The sequence below is a fragment of the Enoplosus armatus genome, chromosome 12, assembly GCF_043641665.1.
Source record: "Enoplosus armatus isolate fEnoArm2 chromosome 12, fEnoArm2.hap1, whole genome shotgun sequence".
Lineage (NCBI taxonomy): Eukaryota > Metazoa > Chordata > Actinopteri > Centrarchiformes > Enoplosidae > Enoplosus > Enoplosus armatus.
The window spans coordinates 23,737,395-23,755,455 of NC_092191.1; the positions used below are offsets into that span (position 1 = coordinate 23,737,395).

The following is an 18,061-nucleotide window of genomic DNA, read 5'->3' on the forward strand; positions in this document are numbered from 1 at the left end:
GTAAAGCGCTTTGGGAACCGTGAAGGTTGAAAGGCGCTATATAAGTGAGATCATTTACCATTTACCATTTATGTCCTGAATGGTCAGGTTCAAGACTTGCAAATGTAAAGATTTAACAGATGAGTTTTGTCTCTGCCTTTCAGTATCTGAAATGAGACCCGCTTTTCGACATAAGAGCATGGTTGCTACAATTCTGAGTTGGGGCTCTGGGTTTTCAGCGTCTAGCTGGACTGGGACAGTCGCCGGAGGTGAGGTTGCATCCAGGTACACGGTTCCTGCAGCAGTGGCACCGATATCAGCTTTAATCAATTCTACCCACAGAAGGATCGGGCCACCAATGTGTCATTGTGACACAATAATGTATCATTATGACACAACGATGGGTGATTGCAGATGTTACCACCGGGGGCTGTGATGCAAAAGAAGCTGTTTTTGGTTACTATAAAAGGGGATTGTGATGCAACAACAGTTGATTGTGTTGCAACAATGGACCATTCTAATGCAGCAATTAAGTCAGTGTGATGCAACAATATGTCATTATGATGCAACAATGGGTCATTGTGTCGTAACAACAGGTGATTGTAGATGCTACCACAGCAGACTGTGACGCAATAAAGCTGTATTTGAAGGATATAAAAGGGTACTGTGATGCAATGACAGTTGATTGTGATGCAAAATGTGTCATTGTGATGCAATAATTGATTATTGTGATGCAACAACATGTCATTGTGACGCTACAATGGGTAATTGTAGATGCTTGCACAGGGGATTGTGATGCAACAAAAGCTGTTTGTGGATGTTATAGAAGTGGATTGTTATGCTACATCAGGTAATTGTGATACAACAATGTGTCATTGTGATACAACAATTGGTCATTGTGGATGTTACATTGCGGGACTGTGATGCAAACAAAGCTGCTTGTGGATGCTATAAAAGAGGATTGTGATGCAACAATGTGTCATTGTGATGCAACAAATTCTGCTTGTGGACACTATAAAATAGGATTGTTATGCTACATCAGGTAAATGTTATTCAACAATGTGTAATTGTGATGCAATAATGGATTATTGTGAGGCAACAATGTGTCATTGTGACGCAACAAAGGGTAATTGTAGATGCTACCACAGGGGATGCTATAAAAGGGTTGTGGCACTGTTATAGTGTTCCATTGTGTTGAAACAATGGGTCATTTTGATGCAACAATGCGTCATTGTGATCCAACAATTGGTCATTGTGGATGTTACATTGCGGGATTGTGATTCAAACAAAGCTGCTTGTGGATGCTATAAAAATGTATTGTTATGCTACAACAGGTAATTATGATGCAACAATGTGTCATTCTGATGTAACAACGGGTCATTGTGATGCAAAATGTGTCATTATGATACAACAATGGGTCATTATGATACAACAATGGGTCATTATGATGCAACAATGGGTGATTGCAATGGGATGTTACCACAGGGGATGCTATAAAAGGGTTGTGACACTGTTATAGTGTTCCATTGTGTTGAAACAATGGGTGATTGTGATGCAACAATGGGTGATTGTGATGCAACAATGGGTGATTGTGATGCAACAATGTGTCAATGTGATGCAACAATGTGTCATTGTGATGCAACAATGGGTGATTGTAATGCAACAATGGGTGATTGTGATGCAATAATGGATTATTATGATACCACCATGTGTCATTGTGTCGTAACAACAGGTGATTGTAGATGCTACCACAGCAGACTGTGATGCAATAAAGCTGTTTTAGAAGGACATAAAAGTTATGTGATGCAAAATGTGTCATTATGATACAACAATGGGTCATTATGATACAACAATGTGTCATTGTGATGAAATAATGTGTCATTGTGATCCAACAATTGGTCATTGTGGATGTTACATTGCGGGACTGTGATGCAAACTGTTATGCTACATCAGGTAACTGTGATGCAACAATGAGTCATTGTGACGTGATAAAGGATCATTATGGTGCAACAACGTGTCACTGTGACACTGCAATGGGTAATTGTAGATGCTACCAAAGGGGACTGTGATGCAACACGTTTGTGGATGCCATAAAAGGGTTGTGACACTGTTATAGTGTTCCATTGTGTTGCAACAATGGGCCATTCTGATGTAACAATGGGTCCCTGTGATGTAATGATTGGTCATTGTGGATATTACATTAGTTTAGGTTGTGATGCAACAATGTGTCATTTTTTAATTATCCAAAGGTGATCGTGGATGTTGCATTTGGGGATAGTGATGCAACAACAGCTGCTTGTGGATGACATAAAAGGGGATTGTTATGCTACATCAGGTAATTGTGATACAACAATGTGTCATTGTGATGCAACAAAAGGTGATCGTGGATGCTATAGATAAGGATTGTTTTGCTACAAAAGGTATTTGTGATACAATAATGGATTATTATGATACCACCATGTGTCACTGTGACGCAACAAAGGGTAATTGTAGATGCTACCACAGGGGATGCTATAAAAGGGTTGTGACACTGTTATAGTGTTCCATTGTGTTGAAACAATGGGTCATTTTGATGCAACAATGCGTCATTGTGATCCAACAATGCGTCATTGTGGATGTTACATTGCGGGATTGTGATTCAAACAAAGCTGCTTGTGGATGCTATAAAAATGTATTGTTATGCTACGACAGGTAATTATGATGCAACAATGTGTCATTCTGATGTAACAACGGGTCATTGTGATGCAAAATGTGTCATTGTGATGCAACAATGGGTCATTATGATACAACAATGTGTCATTGTGATGCAACAATGGGTGATTGTTATGCAATAATGGGTTATTATGATACCACCATGTGTCATTGTGTCGTAACAACAGGTGATTGTAGAAGCTACCACAGCAGACTGTGATGCAATAAAGCTGTTTTTGAAGGACATAAAAGTTATGTGATGCAAAATGTGTCATTATGATACAACAATGTGTCATTGTGATCCAACAATTGGTCATTGTGGATGTTACATTGCGGGACTGTGATGCAAACAAAGCTGCTTGTGGATGCTATAAAAGGGGATTGTTATGCTACATCAGGTAATTATGATGCAACAATGAGTCATTGTGACGTGATAAAGGATCATTATGGTGCAACAACGTGTCACTGTGACACTGCAATGGGTAATTGTAGATGCTACCAAAGGGGACTGTGATGTAACACGTTTGTGGATGCCATAAAAGGGTTGTGACACTGTTATAGTGTTCCATTGTGTTGCAACAATGGGCCATTCTGATGTAACAATGGGTCCTTGTGATGTAATGATTGGTCATTGTGGATATTACATTAGTTTAGGTTGTGATGCAACAATGTGTCATTTTTTAATTATCCAAAGGTGATCGTGGATGTTGCATTTGGGGATAGTGATGCAACAACAGCTGCGTGTGGATGACATAAAAGGGGATTGTTATGCTACATCAGGTAATTGTGATACAACAATGTGACATTGTGATGCAACAAAAGGTGATCGTGGATGCTATAGATAAGGATTGTTTTGCTACAAAAGGTATTTGTGATACAACAATGGGTGATTGTGATGCAATAATGGATTATTATGATACCACCATGTGTCACTGTGACGCAACAAAGGGTAATTGTAGATGCTACCACAGGGGATGCTATAAAAGGGTTGTGACACTGTTATAGTGTTCCATTGTGTTGAAACAATGGGTCATTTTGATGCAACAATGCGTCATTGTGATCCAACAATTGGTCATTGTGGATGTTACATTGCGGGATTGTGATTCAAACAAAGCTGCTTGTGGATGCTATAAAAATGTATTGTTATGCTACGACAGGTAATTATGATGCAACAATGTGTCATTCTGATGTAACAACGGGTCATTGTGATGCAAAATGTGTCATTGTGATGCAACAATGGGTCATTATGATACAACAATGTGTCATTGTGATGCAACAATGGGTGATTGTTATGCAATAATGGGTTATTATGATACCACCATGTGTCATTGTGTCGTAACAACAGGTGATTGTAGATGCTACCACAGCAGACTGTGATGCAATAAAGCTGTTTTTGAAGGACATAAAAGTTATGTGATGCAAAATGTGTCATTATGATACAACAATGTGTCATTGTGATCCAACAATTGGTCATTGTGGATGTTACATTGCGGGACTGTGATGCAAACAAAGCTGCTTGTGGATGCTATAAAAATGTATTGTTATGCTACAACAGGTAATTATGATGCAACAATGTGTCATTCTGATGTAACAACGGGTCATTGTGATGCAAAATGTGTCATTATGATGCAACAATGTGTCATTGTGATGTAACAACGGGTCATTTTGATGCAAAATGTGTCATTATGATGCAACAATGTGTCATTGTGATGCAACAATGGGTGATTGTGATGCAATAATGGCTTATTATTATGCATTCATGTGTCACTGTGATGCAACAATGGGTGACAGTAGATGCTACCACAGGGGACTGTAATTGAAAAGAAAGCTGCTTGTGGATGCTATAAAAGAGGATTGTGATGCAACAATGTGTCATTGTGGATGTCACATTGCGGGATAGTTATGCAACAAAAGCTGTGAACAGGTAAGTGTGATGCAACAACGTGTCATTGTGACGCTGCAATGGGTGATAGTAGATGCTACCAAAGGGGACTGTGATGCAACACGTTTGTGGATGCCATAAAAGGGTTGTGACACTGTTATAGTGTTCCATTGTGTTGAAACAATGGGTCATTCTGATGCAATACATATACAAATGCACAAATTAATATGACTTTACATGTATTTGTCCTGGTAAAACTATTTACATGTGTAAAACCTATATCATTTTGGTGTGAAATTAAAACACGTGGTCACAGAGCAGAGTTATGCGTACATACATCCATAAAGAGAGACACATTTGATCGTTCCTAGTGTAACTCATAAGTATTCTTACCATGACAAATCAGGTGCATGTGTCTTGAACCTATTAGGGCAAAAATGAAATGAAGTAATAAACCAGTTCTGTTTATTGGTCAACAATTCCCTCATCACTTATTGTCACTGATAGATTGGAAGGCAAAAGATCAACTAAAAGACAGAGAGAGAGAGAGAGAGAGGGAAGACTGTCTCAGGGCAAGTTATAATGGATCGTCATTGGTACTTTTTTTCTACAAAAAAACTTTCTTTTAAATGATCTCACTAATATAGTGCTTCACAACCTTCTCGGTTCCCAAAAGCGCTTTACAGATAAGGTCTCACTCACCCATTCACACACCCATGGCTGCCATGCAAGGTGCTGGTCTCCATCAGGAGCCCCTCATTCTACCCTGCTCTACAGTGCTAACCGCTGCACCACCGTGCTACCCACACCCTGGGGCACCCAAAGCATCCATATTGCACTTTCTAAACCAGATCCTTGCTGAACGGGAAACTTATTAAAGCACCCATTATGTGTAGAGATCGGTGGCTCTTACATGCATTTGATATTGCAGGAGGGCCTGTCTTAAAGAAGTAAATTCGAGAGGGGAACGGTACTCTGCATCGACTAAGTATATATGTAATGCAATTCCACAAACTACTTAAAATCTCCCAAGGATGCACTCCACAGCCATACAGTGTGTTGCCTCCACCTCTTACGTCAATCAGGAGACAATGTGGTGTGACGTAAAATATTCCTCCCAGTAAATGTGCAGTGTGGTAGCAATGCGTGACTTGTCTCTGTAGGAGAAGGTGGAAGTTGTGCTACGGCGGCGTCTTCCATGGAGAAGCAGCTGTCCATAACCTCGGTGAAGCCAGCGACACGATGGACCAAGGCGGCTGGGAAGATCTGACGGACTCATTTATGTTCAAAGTCATATTTGAGTCTGACTATGCAACGTTCCCTGGGGGATGTGTAGAAAAACAAAACCTGAAATGAGTGCCTCTTTGGAGGAACGCAGTTGAACTGAGTGAATTGAATTCAGTCAAAAAGATGGAGATGAAGGCACTTGCTGTTTTCTTTACATATTTACTTTATTTGCTTGTTCCATCATTCTATGAAATGTATTTAGAATATATTGACTAGATAGTATGTTGACTAGATAGTAGTGACCAGAAGTACGCATAGTAATGACTAAATGATAAAGAAATAATTATTTAAATGATGGATAAATAATAATATTGAATAAAGAACATAAATACACTAGAATATACTGAAAGTATGCATGTGACTTGGGGACAAACATCTACTTTGTATCTACATTATATGGACAGTATATACTGTATGTGCATAGTAGTAACACATTGCACATGTGGTATAAAAAGGTATATTGTATTGTATTGTATATTTAATTAATGAAAGGTTGTTTTAAATATATACGTCCCCATTATATTTAGTGGAGCACAGATCCATTATATTCACTTATCCCCGCCCATTGGGTGTCCAGCCCCGCTTATTTCTGACCCCCAGGTTGAGGTATACCAGCTTCCCAGTATGAACACTTGCTTTTTCAAATCATGTCCTAAAAAAGTTGTAAAAATGCACTAACAGCCGAATCCACTCTGTTTTGGTCCATCCCTGCAGGTCCACTCTGGAATACGTAACAGCAGGAAAACACACAGTGGTCAAAGTTGGTGGAAACATCCGATAAAGAATCATTAGAAGACATTTTGATGACAAACCACAGTCCAAGTCCAAGTACAGACAGATGTGCTTTATTAGCTCCAGCTCCTCTCCAGCTTAGTGAGCCGGGAAGGCCGTCACAGTGGACCTTTTCATTGGCCGGTATCAGCCACTGCGATTTTACTTCACGTCATTTTTTTTTCTCTCTCCGATGCAAGTTTACAGTATGTCTGCTACTTCCAGGGCAACGCCAAATCAGTGGAGTAAAAAAAAAATACAGCAAGTACTTTATTCTCAAATGTGTATTTTTCTACGATCACCAGGTCTGCGAGCCAACACAAGATAAATAGTGACAGATGGTTTCCATCGCAACACAGGAATTACAAGCCTTCATATTCAAGATTTTCAGTATTCCGTTTCTGGTGTCTGGTGGTTACCACGGGGGAATCCTGCAGCAAGTGCTGTAGAAGGAAGTACCAGAAAACAGCAGAGACAGCAATTCTGATACAAATGTCCGTCTCTCTTTGTGACGTTAAAAAATGTTCTAAAAGGTTCAAAACGTTTTCTGAGATGGCAGTCGGAAGATCAACCGTGCAGGTGTTAACGGGTAGTGACGAAACAGCTGAAGACGCTCCTGAGAGCACGGCTGGATTAATCCACCACCCTACAGGACCCACTTTAAGGCCCGAATCCTTTGACATTGTGCCTTCGTGGTTCTTATTCCCAATTTATTTGCAAATCGCACAAATGACCACAAAAGCGGACTGCTGGTGTGAAAAGATACGGGACGTTCCTGGGCTACATTTGATTGAGAAGTTTGGCGTCATAACGGCAGCCGAACTGCTGTCGCTGCTATTTCAGTCACATACTGTATCAACAAGCACATTTACTATTGTGTAGTAACACAGAGTCAATCGACCCTGGTGAGACCACGTGTGCAGACCACGTGTGCAGCGTGTCAAGCCAGAGAAAACACAGACGCGGCGCAAATGTTCCTCACGTCGGCAATAAGTTAGTCAAACATTGCGTATTTTCTTCATATCGTGTAGTCCTGCTAAGAGCGAACAGCGGTCCTTGACTGGAAAACATAAAAGAAGGAAATCAATTCAGTCAGAGGGGCCAGGACGGGGGGGCCAGGAGGGGGGGGGGGGGGGGCTCGTGGGGAAAAGCCCGAGCAAAATCGGTTCAGAGTGACGAGTCCAGCCCATCAGTCGACTCGACCGCACTGGATTGTTTTTCATTTCTTGACACAGAACCAGCACACGTGGCATTCTGATTTCCCCTCATTTTACATTCAAATCCAACATTTGTCTGAGAGTGTCATGAACTATGATTATGATATATAAAATATATATATATATATATTTCTTTTATCCTGTCCTTTTATCCTTATTGAGATATATGTGTTTGTGCATGTGTGTGTGTGTGTGTGTGTGTGTGTGTGCTCTGCTGCATATACTATATATTTTAATTAAAAAAAAAAAATCGAAGTGAATTAAATTGAACTTGGGCTTTAGTGTGTGCAACCAGTAGGAACTACATCAGCAAACCTGTCGTCTTGTCTTCCTGAAAGCCTGCGCCACGGCTCTCTCACTCAACCTGTCCTCGTCCATTGACCCTGGAACCTGGGACCCGTGGCGGCCTGGAACTGAGAGAGCTGCTTTTGATTACGAGTCCAAACTCAGAATTCGGCTATTTCTGACCCTAAAATGTCCCTTTAAAGCCAAACGACCACGGCTGCTGCGCACACACATCACAATAGATAGACAAATCAATCAGCGTACTGATATAGTAACTGTGGATGGTTCAACCTACAATTAGTCTCGGGTTTCAGGCATGCAGCGAATGAAGTGTTTCTCGTGCTTGACCTTTGACCTCTGGCCATTAACAAACAAAGCTCGTTTTGACCCATGATTTTGCCTCCTAAGGCGACGTGTCCACTCCTGCTGCCGTCGGTCTCACCCACAATGGGACTCACGTGCCCATTGTTGGCACTTTCGGCGGTGGACAGGGGTCAGCATGGGCTATGCAGCCCCATACGCATCAAACTGCGATGCACTGTGTATTCTGACACCTTTCTATCAGAACCAGCATTAACTTCTTTGGCAACTTGAGCTACAGTAGCTCGTCTGTTGGATCGGACCACCTGGGCCAGCCTTCGCTCCCCACGTGCATCAGTGAGCCTTGGCCGCCCATGACCCTGTCGCCGGTTCACCACTGTTACTTCCTTGGACCACTTTTGATAGATACTGACCACTGCAGACCGGGAACACCCCACAAGAGCTGCAGTTTTGGAGATGCTCTGACCCAGTCGTCCAGCCGCAACAATTTGGCCCTTGTCCCTTGCCCTCGTAGGCTACACACAGGGAGGAAAAGCAACAACTATGACTACAAGACATAACTTCCCTTCAGTGATGGGCATGGAGATGATTAGACTCAGTTTCAAACAATTGTGTTATTCCTTTAATACGCTTTCCGTCGCTTCTCAATAGTTACCTCTGGAACTCTTGGACTAAACATGTTCCACGTCTCTGGCTGACAAACGTTGTCATCATGTTGGAATTAGGCTTTCTTATAGACCCCTTTTTCTGTTCTGTAAATGTTATGACTTTTTTTGTGGGCGGAGCTTGGGTGGAGGCAGAATAATTCCCCAAACACGTTAGCGAACGCTAGCCAGCAAGTTCTGTTGGCTTGTTGTTTAACGATGGCTGCAGAAAATACGAGTTTCTCTGAATATGTACGGCCACTCACTTGGTTCAAGTTAACATTAAACAATGGAACCTGATTGGCCAACCTGTACACGTGCATCTGCACAGACATTTACACCTAGCTTACCCGACAGAGAAACCAAGCGTGTATAGTCAAAAGAAACTGAGGGCGTGTAAATCTTTAGATGCCTATAACTATGTGGCATGGTGGCGCAGTGGTTAGCACTGTCGCACGGGAGGTAAAGCTGGTTAGAGCGGGTTCGGGGTTCGATCCCCTTCATGTCGAATTGTCCTTGACACTGAACCCTAAGTTGCTCCCGATGGAGACCAGCACCTTGCATGGCAGCTCGGTCGCCATCGGTGTGTGAATGTGTGAGTGAATGGGTGAGTGAATGGGTGAATGAGACTTAGCTGTAAAGCGCTTTGGGAACCGTGAAGGTTGAAAGGCGCTATATAAGTGAGATCATTTACCATTTACCATTTATGTCCTGAATGGTCAGGTTCAAGACTTGCAAATGCAAAGATTTAACAGATGAGTTTTGTCTCTGCCTTTCAGTATCTGAAATGAGACCCGCTTTTCGACATAAGAGCATGGTTGCTACAATTCTGAGTTGGGGCTCTGGGTTTTCAGTGTCTAGCTGGACTGGGACAGTCGCCGGAGGTGAGGTTGCATCCAGGTACACGGTTCCTGCAGCAGTGGCACCGATACCAGCTTTAATCAATTCTACCCACAGAAGGATCGGGCCACCAATGTGTCATTGTGACACAATAATGTATCATTATGACACAACGATGGGTGATTGCAGATGTTACCACCGGGGGCTGTGATGCAAAAGAAGCTGTTTTTGGTTACTATAAAAGGGGATTGTGATGCAACAACAGTTGATTGTGTTGCAACAATGGACCATTCTAATGCAGCGATTAAGTCAGTGTGATGCAACAATATGTCATTATGATGCAACAATGGGTCATTGTGTCGTAGCAACAGGTGATTGTAGATGCTACCACAGCAGACTGTGATGCAATAAAGCTGTATTTGAAGGATATAAAAGGGGACTGTGATGCAATGACAGTTGATTGTGATGCAAAATGTGTCATTGTGATGCAATAATTGATTATTGTGATGCAACAACATGTCATTGTGATGCTACAATGGGTAATTGTAGATGCTTGCACAGGGGATTGTGATGCAACAAAAGCTGCTTGTGGATGCTATAAAAATTTATTGTTATGCTACAACAGGTAATTATGATGCAAAATGTGTCATTCTGATGTAACAACGGGTCATTGTGATGCAAAATGTGTCATTATGATGCAACAATGGGTCATTATGATACAACAATGGGTCATTATGGTCTGACGTCTGACGTACTGCGGTAAGCGTATTGCTTCACTTCCGGCTTCTGTGTCATTGGTAGCGTGTGTGTTTGGCCGCTCTAAGCTCAAACAAGTTATATTTGTTTGGTATATATTTCATTACAGCGGCTAAATAGCCGCTAACCACTTAAACGTACATTAGTTTTGCTTAACGCTGATAGTTCTCTCCTTTTTTAGCGACTTTTTCGCTAATCTCACAGTTGTTTACACACTATTCTGTCTGTTACATTAGTTTAGCAGCTAGCGATGGCTTCTCTCTCTCCTTCTCTCTCTCCTTCTCGCTCTCCTGCTCTGTCCTGCTCGGTGTGTCAGATGTTTAGTTATTCCCCCGCCTCCTTTAGCGATAATGGTAAATGTAATAAATGTAGTTTATTTAGCGCGCTGGAGGCGAGGCTCAGCGAGTTAGAGGCCCGGTTCCGCACCATGGAGACGGCTGTAGTCAGCCAACCCCCAGTAGCCGGTGCGGACCGACTCAGTGTAGCTCCTGCTAGCCGTCCCCCGGCAGCTCCCGAGCAGCCGGGAAGCCAGGGAGGCTGGGTGACTGTCCGAAGGAGGCATAGCCCTCGGCAGAAGCCCACGGTTCACCACCAACCACTTCATGTTTCTAACAGGTTCTCCCCACTCAGCGACACACCCGCTGAGAAGCAGATTGTGGTAATTGGCAGCTCCATAGTCAGAAACGTGAGGTTAGCGACACCAGCGACCATAGTGAAATGCATTCCTGGGGCCAGAGCGGGCGACATTGAATCAAATTTAAAACTGCTGGCTAAGGATAAGCGTAAATACAGTAAGATTGTTATTCACGTCGGCGGTAATGACTCCCGGTTACGCCAATCGGAGGTCACTAAAATTAACGTGGAGTCGGTGTGTTCGTTTGCAAAAACTATGTCGGACTCCGTAGTTTTCTCTGGGCCCCTACCCAATCTGACCAGTGATGATATGTTTAGCCGCATGTCATCATTCAACCGCTGGCTGTCGAGGTGGTGTCCAGCAAACGATGTGGGCTTCGTAGATAATTGGCGGACTTTCTGGAGGAGACCTGGTCTGATGAGGAGAGACGGCATTCATCCCACTTTGGATGGAGCGGCTCTCATATCTAGAAATCTGACCGACTTTATTAGTGAACCAAAACCGTGACAACCCAGAGTCCAGACCAGGAGGCAGAGTCGCAGTCCTACACGCTTCTCTGCGCTTCCATTAGAGCAGTTACCCACCCAACACCCCATAATGACTGTGTCTGCCCCCCGACCACTTAAATTAATTCAACCAAAGTTAAACAGGAGAGGAATCATTAATAAAAACTTAATAAAAATTAAGACCACTACTGCTATAGGCCAAAACAATAGGAAAATTAAGTGCGGACTGTTAAATATCAGATCTCTGTCATCTAAAGCTGTATTAGTAAACGAGCTAATATCAGAGAATCATATTGATCTACTGTGTCTGACAGAAACCTGGCTGTGTCATGAAGAGTATGTCAGCCTGAATGAATCCACTCCGCCCAGTCATACTAATACTCACATCCCTCGAGGCACCGGCCGAGGAGGTGGAGTTGCAGCCATCTTTGACTCAAGCCTGTTGATGAACTCTAGACCTAAACTGGATTATAACTCATTTGAAAGCCTCGTTATGAGTCTCTCACTCCCAACCTGGAAAACACTGAAGCCAGTCTTATTCGTTATAGTCTATCGCGCTCCAGGTCCATACTCTGAATTCTTATCTGAATTCTCAGAGTTTTTATCAGGCTTAGTCCTTAAAACAGACAAAGTCATTATCGTAGGTGATTTTAATATTCATGTGGACGTTGATAAGGATAGCCTTGGTACTGCATTTACCTCTTTATTGGATTCGATTGGCTTCTGTCAGAGGGTACAGAAACCCACTCACTGTTTTAATCACACCCTCGACCTGGTTCTGACATATGGACTTGAAATTGAACATCTAACTGTCTTTCCACAGAATCCTTTGTTATCGGACCATTATTTAATAACTTTTGAATTCCTATTACTGGACTACACGCCATTAGGCAAAAAAGTCTACACCAGATATCTATCTGATAGTGCTGTAGCTAAATTTAAGGAAGTGATTCCTTCGGCATTAAATTCAATGCCACGTCTCAATACAACTGAGGACTCCTATGCTAACCTTCGTCCCTCTCAAATAGACAATGTTGTTGACAGTGCTGCAGGCTCAATGCGATTGACACTTGACTCTATTGCCCCTCTTAAAAAGAAGATAATAAAACAAAGAAAGTCAGCTCCATGGTATAACACCCAAACCCGCAAATTAAAGCAAACAGTGCAGAAACTTGAAAGGAAATGGCGCTCCACCAAACTAGAGGAATCACGTTTAATTTGGCAAGATAGTCTTAGAACTTATAGGAAGGCCCTCTGTAAAGCCAGAGCAGCCTATTACTCATCACTAATAGAAGAGAACAAGAACAACCCCAGGTTTCTCTTCAGCACTGTAGCCAGGCTGACAGAGAGTCACAGCTCTATTGAGCCATGTATTCCTATAACCCTCAGCAGCAATGACTTCATGAGCTTCTTTAATGATAAAATTCTAACTATTAGAGACAGAATTGATCACCTCCTGTCTTCAGGTGGTATCCTACCTTCAAACACAGGAATCTCAGAAATAGCTGTAAAACCTGATGTATATTTGGATTGCTTTTCTCCCATTGACCTTCACCAAATTACTAAAACTATCTCTTCATCTAAGCCATCAACTTGTCTCTTAGACCCCATCCCAACCTGGCTGCTCAAAGAGGTTTTACCTTTAGTCAGCACTTCTTTACTAGACATGATCAATCTGTCTTTATTAACAGGCTACGTACCACAGTCCTTTAAAGTTGCTGTAATTAAACCTCTTCTTAAAAAGACCACACTTGATCCAGAGGTTTTAGCCAACTATAGACCTATATCTAACCTCCCCTTTCTCTCCAAGATCCTTGAGAAAGCAGTCGCCAACCAGCTGTGTGACTTTCTACATGACAATAGGTTGCTTGAGGACTTTCAGTCAGGTTTCAGAGCTCATCATAGCACAGACACAGCACTGGTGAAAGTTACAAATGACCTTCTCACTGCATCAGACAAAGGACTTGTCTCTATACTTGTTTTGTTAGATCTTAGTGCTGCATTCGACACCATTGACCATCATATCCTATTACAGAGACTGGAACATTTAATTGGCATCAAAGGAACCGCACTAAGCTGGTTTAAGTCGTATTTATCAGATCGATCTCAGTTTGTACATGTTAACGATGAATCCTCCATGTACGCCAAAGTCAGTCATGGAGTTCCACAAGGTTCTGTGCTTGGACCAATACTATTCACCTTATATATGCTTCCTTTAGGGGATATTATTAGAAAACACTCCATACATTTTCATTGCTATGCAGATGATACCCAGCTATATTTATCGATCAAGCCAGAAGAACCTCATCAGTTAGCCAACCTCCAAGCATGCCTTAAGGACATAAAGACCTGGATGACCTGTAATTATCTGATGTTGAACTCAGACAAGACAGAAGTTATTGTTCTTGGCCCTGAACACCTCAGAAATACAATATCTAAGGATATTGTTACCCTAGATGGCATTGCCCTGGCCTCCAGCGCCACCGTGAGGAATCTCGGAGTTGTCTTTGATCAGGACATGTCCTTTAACTCCCACGTAAAACAAACTTCACGGACTGCCTTTTTTCACCTCCGTAATATTGCAAAAATCAGGAAGATCCTGTCTCAAACAGATGCAGAAAAATTAGTCCATGCATTTGTCACGTCTAGGCTGGATTATTGCAATTCCTTATTATCAGGCTGTCCCAATAAGTCCCTGAGGACTCTCCAGCTGATCCAGAATGCTGCAGCACGTGTACTGACAGGAACCAGGAAAAGAGATCATATTTCTCCTGTATTAGCTTCTCTGCACTGGCTCCCTGTAAAATCTAGAATAGAGTTTAAAATCCTTCTCCTCACCTACAAAGCTCTTACTGGTCAGGCACCATCATATCTTAAAGAGCTCATAGTACCTTATTACCCCACTAGAGCACTCCGCTCCCAGAATGCAGGGCTGCTTGTGGTTCCTAGAGTCTCCAAAAACAGAACAGGAGCCAGAGCCTTCAGCTATCAAGCTCCTCTCCTGTGGAATCGGCTCCCAGTTTGGGTCCGGGAGGCAGACACACTCTCTACTTTTAAGAGTAGGCTTAAAACTTTGCTTTTTGATAACGCTTATAGTTAAGGGCTGGCTCAGGCCTGCCTGGACCAGCCCCCTAGTTATGCTGCTATAGGCCTACACTGCCGGGGGACTTCCCATGATGCACTGAGCTTTCCTCCTCTCCCTCTTCATCTTTGCACATTCATCACAGTCCAATGCATGTTACTAACTCTATTTCTTCCCCGGAGTTTCTTTGTGCTTTGTCGACTCGTAGGTCGCTGTGGATCGTGGTCCTGGTACGCCTGGGTGCTGCTGCTGCCATGGGCCTGCCTGACTCCCATCACTACCGTTATTATGTTTAGTCGTAGTTCTGTCACTATTAAAGCTCCTATTATTAATCTCAGCTAATATTACAGCTATTTCTACTGTTAGTGCTGCCATACATCTTTGCCTACCTATCTGTCTGTCTGTCTGTCTGTCTATCTGTGTCTCTATGTCTATCTCTCTGTCTCTGTCTGTCTCTCTCTCTCTCTCTCTCTCTCTCTCTCTCTCTCCCTAAAACCCAACCGGTCAAAGCAGATGACCGCCCACCTAGAGTCTGGTTCTGCTCAAGGTTTCTGCCTCTTAAAAGGAAGTTTTTCCTTGCCACTGTCGCCAAAGTGCTTGCTCATGGTGGGAACTGTTGGGTCTCTGTAATAACATTATAAAGAGTCGGTCTAGACCTGCTCTATTTTGTAAAGTGTCATGAGATGACTTTGTTGTGATTTGGCGCTATATAAATAAAATTGAATTGAATTGAATTGAATTGAATTGAATTATGATGCAACAATGGGTGATTGTGATGCAACAATGGGTGATTGTGATGCAACAATGGGTGATTGTGATGCAACAACGGGTCATTGTGATGCAATAATGGATTATTATGATACCACCATGTGTCATTGTGTCATAACAACAGGTGATTGTAGATGCTACCAGACTGTGATGCAATAAAGCTGTTTTTGAAGGACATAAAAGTTATGTGATGCAAAATGTGTCATTATGATACAACAATGGGTCATTATGATACAACAATGTGTCATTGTGATGAAATAATGTGTCATTGTGATCCAACAATTGGTCATTGTGGATGTTACATTGCGGGACTGTGATGCAAACAAAGCTGCTTGTGGATGCTATAAAAGGGGATTGTTATGCTACATCAGGTAACTGTGATGCAACAATGAGTCATTGTGACGTGATAAAGGATCATTATGGTGCAACAAAGTGTCACTGTGACACTGCAATGGGTAATTGTAGATGCTACCAAAGGGGATGCTATAAAAGGGTTATGACACTGTTATAGTGTTCCATTGTGTTGAAACAATGGGTCATTTTGATGCAACAATGCGTCATTGTGATCCAACAATTGGTCATTGTGGATGTTACATTGCGGGATTGTGATTCAAACAAAGCTGCTTGTGGATGCTATAAAAATGTATTGTTATGCTACAACAGGTAATTATGATGCAACAATGTGTCATTCTGATGTAACAACGGGTCATTGTGATGCAAAATGTGTCATTATGATGCAACAATGGGTCATTATGATGCAACAATGGGTGAGTGTGATGCAACAATGGGTGATTGTGATGCAACAATGTGTCATTGTGATGCAACAATGGGTGATTGTGATGCAACAATGGGTGATTGTGATGCAACAACGGGTCATTGTGATGCAATAATGGATTATTATGATACCACCATGTGTCATTGTGTCGTAACAACAGGTGATTGTAGATGCTACCAGACTGTGATGCAATAAAGCTGTTTTTGAAGGACATAAAAGTTATGTGATGCAAAATGTGTCATTGTGATGAAATAATGTGTCATTGTGATCCAACAATTGGTCATTGTGGATGTTACATTGCGGGACTGTGATGCAAACAAAGCTGCTTGTGGATGCTATAAAAGGGGATTGTTATGCTACATCAGGTAATTATGATGCAACAATGAGTCATTGTGACGTGATAAAGGATCATTATGGTGCAACAACGTGTCACTGTGACACTGCAATGGGTAATTGTAGATGCTACCAAAGGGGACTGTGATGTAACACGTTTGTGGATGCCATAAAAGGGTTGTGACACTGTTATAGTGTTCCATTGTGTTGCAACAATGGGCCATTCTGATGTAACAATGGGTCCTTGTGATGTAATGATTGGTCATTGTGGATATTACATTAGTTTAGGTTGTGATGCAACAATGTGTCATTTTTTAATTATCCAAAGGTGATCGTGGATGTTGCATTTGGGGATAGTGATGCAACAACAGCTGCGTGTGGATGACATAAAAGGGGATTGTTATGCTACATCAGGTAATTGTGATACAACAATGTGTCATTGTGATGCAACAAAAGGTGATCGTGGATGCTATAGATAAGGATTGTTTTGCTACAAAAGGTATTTGTGATACAACAATGGGTGATTGTGATGCAATAATGGATTATTATGATACCACCATGTGTCACTGTGACGCAACAAAGGGTAATTGTAGATGCTACCACAGGGGATGCTATAAAAGGGTTGTGACACTGTTATAGTGTTCCATTGTGTTGAAACAATGGGTCATTGTGATGCAACAATGCGTCATTGTGATCCAACAATTGGTCATTGTGGATGTTACATTGCGGGATTGTGATTCAAACAAAGCTGCTTGTGGATGCTATAAAAATGTATTGTTATGCTACGACAGGTAATTATGATGCAACAATGTGTCATTCTGATGTAACAACGGGTCATTGTGATGCAAAATGTGTCATTGTGATGCAACAATGGGTCATTATGATACAACAATGTGTCATTATGATGCAACAATGGGTGATTGTTATGCAATAATGGGTTATTATGATACCACCATGTGTCATTGTGTCGTAACAACAGGTGATTGTAGATGCTACCACAGCAGACTGTGATGCAATAAAGCTGTTTTTGAAGGACATAAAAGTTATGTGATGCAAAATGTGTCATTATGATACAACAATGTGTCATTGTGATCCAACAATTGGTCATTGTGGATGTTACATTGCGGGACTGTGATGCAAACAAAGCTGCTTGTGGATGCTATAAAAATGTATTGTTATGCTACAACAGGTAATTATGATGCAACAATGTGTCATTCTGATGTAACAACGGGTCATTGTGATGCAAAATGTGTCATTATGATGCAACAATGTGTCATTGTGATGTAACAA

At 41.9% G+C, this 18,061-nt stretch overlaps 1 protein-coding gene across 1 annotated transcript; it reads left to right on the top strand.

The window, feature by feature from the left end:
* Positions 1-10,950: 10,950 nt before the first annotated feature.
* LOC139293844 (uncharacterized) lies at positions 10,951-11,814 on the top strand (the record flags this gene model as incomplete). The annotated part of the gene is made up of 1 exon (XM_070915449.1): positions 10,951-11,814. A coding segment is annotated over one exon (864 nt), but the record flags the coding sequence as incomplete, so codon positions are not given.
* Positions 11,815-18,061: the final 6,247 nt, after the last annotated feature.